The 10,245-nt window shown below is 38.3% G+C and overlaps 1 protein-coding gene across 1 annotated transcript; it reads left to right on the forward strand.

The window, feature by feature from the left end:
* The first annotated feature begins 6,729 nt into the window (after nt 1-6,729).
* Nucleotides 6,730-8,389, forward strand: LOC133831720 (uncharacterized). The gene is made up of 3 exons (XM_062262122.1): nt 6,730-7,147; nt 7,569-7,707; nt 8,122-8,389. The coding sequence occupies exons 1-3, from the start codon at nt 6,730-6,732 to the stop codon at nt 8,387-8,389; spliced, it is 825 nt and encodes a 274-aa protein (XP_062118106.1).
* Nucleotides 8,390-10,245: the final 1,856 nt, after the last annotated feature.

Consider the following 10,245-nt stretch of genomic DNA (forward strand, 5'->3'; position numbering starts at 1 on the left):
ATCTAGGCACCACGAAGATGTATCGGGATCTACAGAATTTATATTGGTGGCCTGGGAAGAAGAAGGACGTAGTTGAGTACATCTCCAAGTGTTTAACCTGTCAGCAGGTGAAGGCTGAGCATCAGCAACTAGCAGGGTTGCTACAGCCTTTGGGTATTCCTGAGAGGAAGTGGGAAGATATTACCATATATTTTATGGGAGATTTTCCCAAGACAGTGGGGTTACATGACTTGGTGTGGGTGATTGTAGACAGATACTGTTGGGAAAACTTATACAGGATCTTTATTTATTTTCATGTAGATCTAATATTAAACAAGTTAATATGAGACAACCTAGACTAAGTTTCTAAATAATGATAAGAAAACTTACATTATACGCAGTGGAATGAATGAGTCCTTCCTTCAGTTTCTCTAACCCTTGTATCCTTTCTGTCGCAGAGTATTACCAAGAAATTGAACTATTCTTTAATTTTCTTCACAGCCTTCCAAAGTATCCTTAGAATCACCTAGACTAGGGTGGGAAATTCTCAACACATGAGATAGATATAGAGAGAAGAAGAATAGAAGAGAAAAATTGAGGCTTAGATAACGACTTATGCAGTAGAGAAAATCTAAAACCTAATAGATCTTCTGATCTTCTCATAAACTTGTGATTCAACTTATGTTTTCAACTCTCTCTTAGCATTCCTTTTATAGCCTCAATTAGGTCATTTTTTTAATTATAAGATCAATAAAATAATAGCCAATTGACAGCCCTAGGTCGAAATTATCATGGGCTTCAAGCCCATGAAATTTCCCATTTGATTATAAGCCCGTTGGACTTAAAATCAAGGCATGTATTATTTTCTATTGATTTAATTAATTAATTATTCATATCATTGATAAAAATAATTACTTATAATTTGAACCTTAATTTAAACTTATTTATTAATTTAGATACCAATTTATCTTAATTAATAAATCTGCCATAATTTCTCTTTTCTTCTCTAAATTGTATAACTCTGTGAAACTATCCAAAATTGACCTGGTCAACTTTGATAATTCTAATTGATAATTAAATCAATTAATTGAAACTATCTAGATAATTTTATGAAATCAAGCTCCAATAAGTTATCATAAATCTAACAAATAAATTTACTAACTTATTAATTCCTCGTGGCTGCACTAAAGACTCGAAATTACACTCTTGAATTCATAGAATGCTCTATAAGCAAGATAATTGTCACTCAATCCTCTATCGACGGTCTAGAATGAGATGGGACTAAAATACCATTTTAATCCTCATTATATTTTATCCTTAAAACACTCAGTTCCTTGTAAATGATATTTCAGTAATCTAACATTAATTATTGAAATGAGATCTCTATCATATAGCTCCTTCAATCAAACTAAAAGGAAATCATCATTTCACTTCTTAATTAGAAGCTATAGATGTTCATATCTACGTAACACTCCCACTCAATTATACTACCGAGTTCCCAAGATGTAAGTATGGGCTAGTCTGTAGGGTAAGCTGGTAATGAACAAGTCAAAGAACTCAAATAATATAATCAGTTAGAATACTAACCACTCATAATTGAGATTGAATTGACCTATGGTCAACTATATGATATGGCTAGAATAAATAATAACGGTATGTTTACTTATCCTATCAACTGTCAATATCGGTCCAGTCTGATGTAACAAATACATCTGATCTTATCTACTTTGCTAATGTTCTGGAAAGAACATAACATTTGAGTATGTTATATGCATGTTTATGAGTATTAAATATGCATGTGGGCCATTTATTGTTCATAAGGGCATGTTTGTAATTTTGGTCTGTTAAGGGCATAAATGTGATTGTATGTGATAAATGGTTGAGACCACATTATTATGTGGATATATTTGCAGTATATGGCTCAAGACGGTCCTAGTGAGCAGATTAGCGAATAGCCACAACGGGGTTTAAATACCCTACTCGGAGGGAGCCTGGGGGTATTTTGGGAATTTAGAGAATATTTTGGGATTTATTAGATAATGAATAAGTATTTTGTAATTAGTTGGACATAACTGGATTAATTGGTTAATAACAGGAACACTTAAAGAGTTAGCTTAATAATAAAGGGCAATTTGGTCTTTTCTAATTAAGTTATATTCTCAGTCTAATTCTAAGGAATAACCAGAATGTAGTGGAAGACTCTCAGTTCTCACTCACCCCCTCTAACTCACGATTCTCTCTCATTCTCCCTCTTGTGTTGAGACTTTGAACAAGCAGAAGGGAAATTCAAGACTAAGTTTGTTTTGGGCTAGTTCAAGCTGGGGAAAAACAAGCTGAAAGGCTGATAAAGGTTCATGAGCAGTTTAGACTAACAATTTATGTAAAATTCACTCCTTGATTACTGAATTTTGTTGAAATAATATTGGGAATTGGAGCTTGCATGAAACTGATTGCCGGGTCTGATTTCTGGGTGTTAGAAGGAAGTACGAAATTGTTTGTGGATTGAACATGATGCTTAGGTTAGAGGAGTAAGCTTTCTAGGCTTGAGTCTAAGTTTGGTATGGATTGGGAGTGTGGCTAGAAGGATTTTTGAGGTTTTGGTTGGGTAGGTTGCTGAGAAAACCCAGGAAATTCAGGGTACGCGGGGGCGCGCCGCGACCCAGCTCATGGGCGTCGTGGCTCACATGCCCAGAATGCCCTGGGAGGGCTTTCTGATTAGAGGGTGTGCCACGGCCCTAGGGGGGCATGTCGCAGCCTGCCCCCCCCCCCCCCAAAAGAATGGGGCCACGCTTCTAACTTGGGGCATGTCACAACCCTCAGGGCCAAGTCGCGACCTGCCTATGGAACTTTGGCCTAGGTTAGTTTTTAGGCTTCGGAAGGCTCGAGGGTTCGAGCCTAAGTGCTCGGGAAAATTTCTACTACCCAGTTTAGTAGAATTCGAGGTTCCGGAGGCTAGTTATTGTTTCCTAAACATTTATTTGGGTTATGAATTGATAATCACCCATTGACACTGTGACTAGGTTTATCGCTAAGGCTCATGATTGAAGATCGTGCTCCGGATCGTCCTTTTAATTCTTTGCTCGGGATTCGAGGTAAGAAGACTGCATTCTTGTGGTTGTGACCGAGACTGAGATTCCCAATAATTGGATACATGTACTGTGTAATTGTACGATTGTTATGTTAATTGAGAATGAACGACCTAAAGGTGTCGGGGCTGATTATAAGCGTACTGAATGCAGCTCGGCCTAAGCGAATCGCGGTCAATTGGATAAACAGAGTACTTGGCCTAAGTGTGCCAACCCTATGTATTTGTGTAATTTATTGTGATATGTATTTGAGATGAAGTGTTTACCACTGTTAAATTTTATACTTGATTTCTTTTAAATAATTGAACTGGTTGAATTAAGATTGACATAATATTATTGTTGCTTTATGTGCTTGTTGTTTATGGTTTTCTTGCTGGGCCTTGGCTCACGGGTGCTACGTGGTGCTGGTAAAGGGAAATGGACCATGAGTAGGAGAGCTCTAGGGGCGAAGTGTACATAGTCAGCTGCTCGTCTACTGCGACAGAGGTAAAGTATAGGGACAGAGCCCTAAAACTTGTGGTTTGCCATTAGAATGGCTTTTTTTGTATTATCTTTTGGAGATTGTAAATTATCACTTATGCCATGTGTTTGGGATCTCATGTATCAAACATCCATTTTAATTATAATTAACCATTTATGATCAAAATATTTTAACCTTAACATGATGATTGACCTTAGGATCACATTTTTGTTCAAATGACTTGATTGACAAGTCTCGCACTATTTCAAATACACAGTGTAACGATTTTGGTTATCCAGGGCGTTACACTAATGTTCTTCACTAAATTAGGAGGCGGGAGCTTTTCAATAACCTCAATCATGGCTTTATCAACTTCAATACCATGCTTTGATACATTATGCCCCAAAACAATACCTTCCTTAACCGTAAAGTGACACTTTTCCCGGTTATGGACTAGGTTTGTCTCTTAATATCTCTTCAACACCTTGGACAAGTTGCTCAAACAATCATCATACGAATCCCCAAAGACTGAGAAATCATCCATGAACACTTCTAGAAATTGCTCAACCATATCAGTAAAGGTAGCCATCATACATCACTAAAATGTAGCAGGAGCATTGCACAAACCAAAGGACATCCTCCTAAATGCAAAAGTTCCATAGAGGCAAGTGAATGTAGTTAAAAATCAAAGAACAACTCATGTGGAAGGAAAGATTGGTCTCAAATTGAATAAACTGGCGGCCATGGCTAAAGGAACAAGAATTGCGGGGAAAGCTAAGGGGAAGATGAATAATAAGAAGACAGGTCCTTCGTCTTCCGATAGAGTGATCAAAACACGATCCATGGATGCAATTCTAGGGATCTCAGAGCTGGAGATTCAAGAGGAGAACAAAAAGGAGGATCATATTTTGGGGAAAGACTATACACCTCAAGAATCGGAGGAGATTATTCGAAGATAGAGTGAAATTCGAAAGGATTTCTCAGATTGGTTGAGCATTGCTAACCGGACGGCCCAAGATGTTGACATGGGAAAGAAGATGACTCCGTCCATCTTACGATCTGAGCACCTCGTAAGAAACCTAGAACGTTCATTCGAATCACCATCAAAATCAGAGGAGTCTTCAAAACAGGGCAAGACGAAGGTGAAAATTGTTCCAGCTGATATTGAGGATGAAGTGAATTACTGGAAACCTTCGATTGTGGGGTATGTTGCTGGAGCAAATCCACCCCTGAGTGTGCTTGAAGGTTTTGTGAGGAGAATGTGGAAAGATGATGTGGTTAAGGCGGGTATGCTCTCCCATGGAGTGTTCATTATTCGTTTTCAGAACCAGGAACAGAGGGACAAAGTTTTGGATGGGGGTTTCATTTTCTTTGATAAGAAACCCTTCATCATGAAACCATGTAATTTGATTGAGGATTTTACCAAAGAGAATGTTGATTCAGTTCCTACGTGGATTCAAGTGAGGGGGCTAGACATTAAATACTAGGGAAAGCCATCGCTTTTCAAGATCGTTGACCAAATTGGGAAACCAATTCAGGTTGATGATATCACCAAGCATAGAGAAAGGCTATTATATCCGAGAATTTTGATTGAGGTGAGTCTTGCTCAAGATTTTTCTCCCAAAATTTCATTTACTGATGAATTTGATCATGATATTGAATTGGATGTGAAGTATGAATGGATCCCTATTATATGCAAGAATTATTCGGGTATGGGGCTTGAAACTAATGTGTGTAGGAACAAAGTTCAAACAAAGCAGACCTGGGTCCCGAACAAACAGAGGTTAGGTCTGTGGAGCTAGTACTTGATGAAGATGGATTTCAGTTGGTGGGGAAAGGGAAGAAAGTGCAGCGCCTGTGATAGAAACAAAGGTGAATAATCAGTTTGCTATTCTGGATTTTGATCAATTGGAGAAGAATGAACAGGAGATAGTTAATAATGGAGAGGGGGGAGATCCCTCTACGTCAAATGGATAGAATTCTCATTTGGAATGTTCGGGGGATTAACAGCCAGCACAAACATAGGGAAATCAAGCAGCGGATTCACTCGAAAAACGTTGGTCTGGTTAGTCTGCTTGAAACCAAAGTTAAGAATAAAAATATGGGTGATCTTTATATGAATTTGTTTCTTGGTTGGTGTTTCACTAACAATAATCCTTGGTTAGACAAAGGGAGAATAATAGTTTCTTGGAATCCTTGTATGTATTCTATAGATATAAGGATGTGTACAAGCCAATTGATTCATTGTATTGCTCAAACAAGTCAAAACTCAGGGAAATTTCACATTACCTTTTTCTATGGGTTTAATGAGGAAGTGGGAAGAGAAGTTCTTTGGCAAGACTTAAAAGGGCTCAAGAATGGTATTGAAGAACCGTGGATGATAGTAGGTGATTTTAATGAGATTTTGAACTATGATGAAAGAGCTGGAAGAAGAAATCATAAAAAGCCATCTAACAGTTTTAAGGATTGTGTGGTGCATTGTCAAATGGAGGACCTTAAATTTTCAGGGTGCTTCTTTACTTGGAATAATAAGCAGAAACCTGAAGAGAGAATTTTCACTAAGATTGATCGTGCCTTGGTGAACTTGAAATGGACAGATTCATTCTTGAATTCAGAAGTTGTCTTCCTTCCGGAAGGGGACTTCAATCACTGTCCTATCTTGATCTCGTTTTATAAAGATTTAAGTACTGGAAGGAAGCCATTTAGATACTTCAGCATGTGGAAAACAGCTCAGAATTATGTAGAAGAGGTTCGGCAAAGTTGACAGACCCCCACTGCAAGTACACCTATGTATCAGTTGGTGAGAAGATTGAAGAGACTTAAGAAAGTGTTAAGATCTATTAACAGGGAGGGGTTTAATGAGATACACAAGGCTGAAATGCAAGCAAAACAAGAGATGCTCGCTATCCAGGAAGAATTGAATAGACATCCTCGGAATAGTGATTTAATGGAGTAGGAACAAATGGCTCGAGACAAGTATTCTCATTACCATAAAGCTCACAATATGTTTTTAGCTCAAAAGGAAAAAATTAATTGGGTTAAAAATGGTGATGAGAATACTGCCATATTCCATGCATCTTTGAAAGCTTGGAGAGCTCAAAATAGAATTAATTCTATCCGGAATGAGAGTGGCATTTGGATTGACAAACCAGAGGAAATCCAACAAGCTCTTTGAGCTATTATCAAAACTTGTTAGGGACCTCAATGAGCAACAGAAGTAAGGTCTTTCAATCAGTAGTGGCTGCTAGGCCTGTACTTTCAGAGGAACACATTCAAGTTCTGCAGCAACCTTTCACTATCCAAGAAGTTAAAGATGCCATATTTTCCATTCCAGGTATGAAGGCTCCTGGCCCGGATGGGTTTGGGAGTTCTTTTTATCATGATAATTGGGATTTGGTGGGAGAAGTGGTTGGAACTGCTGTGATTAATTTCCTAAACACAGGGAAGATACTTAAAGAGATCAATACAACAACCATTACCCTCATCCCTAAAGTCAAGTGTCCGGATAGTGTCAAAGACTTCAGGCCAATTTCTTGTTGTAATGTGATATATAAGGCTGCTACTAAAGTCATTTGCTCGAGATTAAGGCAAATCCTCCCTGAGATAATAGCAGAGAACCAAGGTGGGTTCGTTCATGGACGATATATAGCTCATAATATTATGGTATGTCAAGACATTATTAGGCATTACGGAAGGAAGAATTGTAAACCGAGTTGCATGATCAAAATTGATTTGAGAAAAGCATATGACACCATCGAATGGGGATTCATTGAAGAAATGCTCGTTGCTTTTCACTTCCTCGGAAGTTCATTGATCTCATTATGGTGTGTATCAAAACCCCGAGATTTTCTTTATTGCTTAATGGTGAAATGCATGGATTCTTTGAGTCCAAGAGGGGTTTGAGACAAGGTGATCTGATGTCTCCTCTCTTATTTGTTCTAGGCATGGAATATATGTCTAGAATAATGAGAGAAGTGGGTTCTCGACATGACTTACTATTATTTTGTCATGGTGACTTCATTTCAATTATGTTAATGTTGAAGGGCCTGAAACTCTTCTCTTCGACTTCTGGTTTGCTGCCAAACCAGAAAAAATGGTTGTTTATTGCAGTGGTATGCAGGAGGCTGAGGTTACCCATGTGCTCAAAATGTCAGGATATACAAGAGCTCACCTTCCTTTCAGGTATCTTGGCATCTCAGTTTGTTCAAAAAAAAATATCAGCTGCTGAATGTAATGGAATTCTTGAGAAAATGGTTGCTCGGATCAAAGTTTGGAGCTTGAGGAATTTTTCATATATGGGAAGAGTTACATTAATCAATTCTGCTTTGATTACCATTCACTCTTATTGGGGCCAAATAATGATTCTTCCAAAAAAGTTGTTAAAGGATGTAGAAGCAATTTACCAGGCTTTTCTTTAGAAGGGTTTGGCAGACATTAATGGTCCGGGTTTAGTGGCTTGGCAACATGTTTGTTTGCCAAAGAAAGTAGGAGGTTTGGGCTTTAGGAAGGTCCTCGATTGGAATATGGCTGCAATGGGAAATACGTTTGGGCAATTGCCACCAAAAAAGATAACTTGTTCGTGAAATGGATTAACAGTGTTTACTTGATGGACAAGAATTGGTGGGAGTACCAGCCACCAACTGATTGTAGCTGGTATTGGAAGAGATTAGTTGCAGTCAAAGAAGCTTTCAAAGCCAAGGCAGATCTGTCATATTTTGCAGCATTGAGGTATAGCATTAAAATTGGCCTTGATTTACTATTTGATCAACCACTTGCAGTAGGTTGGAGCAAAGTGGTTTGGGATAGACTGAGCATTCCGAAGCATAGAATTGTGCTTTGGCTAGTAATGTTGCAGAGACTTTGAATTAGAGATCTGATTCAAAAGTTTGAGCCTCTAGTGGATCAAACATGTCTGTTATGTGGAGCAGATAATGAGAGCATAGGCCATCTTTTTTTTCACTGTCATTATAGTAGTGCTTGTTTGCAGAAAATTAAGCACTGGATGGGTTAGAAATCGGCTTCATTAGATTTGCTGCAATTAATTCGGTGGATCAATAATGCAAAGAAGATGAGCGTTATTCAGAAGAACATCATGTATGCTACTCTTGCAGCTCTAGTCTACCACATTTGGAGAGTCCGGAATGATGTATATTGGAATCAGAAATTATGGCATATTACTAATACTGTACAGAAAGTGGAAAGGGAAATACAAGTTAGGATTACTCTTGTAATGCCACAAAAGGCTCAAACCATAGATAGAGATTGGTTCACTAAGATCTGTAAAAAATAGATGTAGTAGTGGTTGAGATGTGTTTGGTGTTGTAATTGGTTGGTTGTAAACTTTGGTAGTTGAGCAATACAATGACTCTTATTCATAAAAAAAAAGTGAATGTAGTTTGGTGTTGATCTTCTGGGGCCACCGCTATCTGATTGTAACTAGAGTACCCATCAAGGAAACAATAGTACTCTCTCCCAGCAAGTCTGTCTAACATCTGATCAATGAAAGGAATAGGGAAATGGTCCTTCCTATTGGCCTTGTTTAGCTTCATGTAGTCCATGCAGATCCTGCATCCAGTCACACTTCTAGTAGGAATCAACTCAATGTCTTCATTCTTCACCACTGTGATCCCACCCTTCTTAGGCACACACTGAGCAGGACTCACCCATGAACTATCATAGATAGGATAAATAATGTCAGCATCTAACCACTTGATGATTTCTTTCTTCACTACTTCATTCATTATAGGATTTAGATCCTTTGCCCCTTAATAGAATCTTTTTCACTATCTTCAAGCAAGATCTTATGCATACACAAAGATGGACTAATACCTCGAATGTCTGCAATAGTCCACCTAATTGCCTTCTTAAACTTGCTTAACACCTCAAGCAACATTTCTTCTTGTTCATGAGTGAACTCTGTTGAAATAATGACAGGTAAAGTGGATGATGGACCCAAGTAGGCATATCGCAAATGTGATGGCAAGACTTTCAACTCCAACTCGGGTGGTTCTTCAATTGATTATTTGGGAGCCTTGAGCTCCCTAGATGACAACTCCAATGAATCAAATTGGCCTCTTATTCTTATGCCTTGAGAATTAACCTCCAACCAAGCTAAGTACTCCTCCTCATATTCGTCATTGTGAGAGTCAAACAACAATAACCTCTTTAATGGATCATCAACGTTACTAGTCTTAAACTCCTTTGATGCCAAAGAATCTACCACTGAAACCACTAAGCATTCCTCAACCTCATCAGGAAATTTCATAGCCTTAAAAGCATTAAAATCCACCTTTTCATCTTGGACCCTCATAGTTAGCTCACCATTTTGCACATGTATCAAAGTTCTTCCTGTTGCGAGAAATGGCTTCCCCAAAATAATAGGCACCTCTCTATCTACCTCATAGTCTAGCACAATAAAATCAGCAGAGAATATGAATTTGTCTACCCTTACCAACACATCTTCAATCTTCTCATCTGGGTGAGTAGAGATCTATCTGCAAGTTGAAGAGTAGCTGTAGTAGGCATGACTTCTCCAATCCCCAATTTCTTGAAAACCAACATTGGCATCAAATTAATGCTAGCATCCAAATCACATAAATCCATCCCACATTACGTGTTTCCAATAGTACATGGAATAGTGAAACTCCCAGGATCCTTCAACTTTGGTGGAAACTAGTCTTGCAGAAATGAACTACACTCCTTGGTTAGAGCTACAGTTTC

The sequence above is a fragment of the Humulus lupulus genome, chromosome 1 (assembly GCF_963169125.1).
Source record: "Humulus lupulus chromosome 1, drHumLupu1.1, whole genome shotgun sequence".
In the NCBI taxonomy this organism is placed as follows: domain Eukaryota; kingdom Viridiplantae; phylum Streptophyta; class Magnoliopsida; order Rosales; family Cannabaceae; genus Humulus; species Humulus lupulus.

What these genes read in the sequence shown, in the direction of transcription:
- LOC133831720 (XM_062262122.1), top strand. Translation starts at nt 6,730, where the DNA reads ATGAGCAACAGAAGTAAGGTCTTTCAATCAGTAGTGGCTGCTAGGCCT. An exon ending in GATAATAGCAGAGAACCAAG is followed by an intron (nt 7,148 to 7,568) that starts GTGGGTTCGTTC and finishes TTAATGTTGAAG; the next exon opens with GGCCTGAAACTCTTCTCTTC. An exon ending in AGAGCTCACCTTCCTTTCAG is followed by an intron (nt 7,708 to 8,121) that starts GTATCTTGGCAT and finishes ATGGATTAACAG; the next exon opens with TGTTTACTTGATGGACAAGA.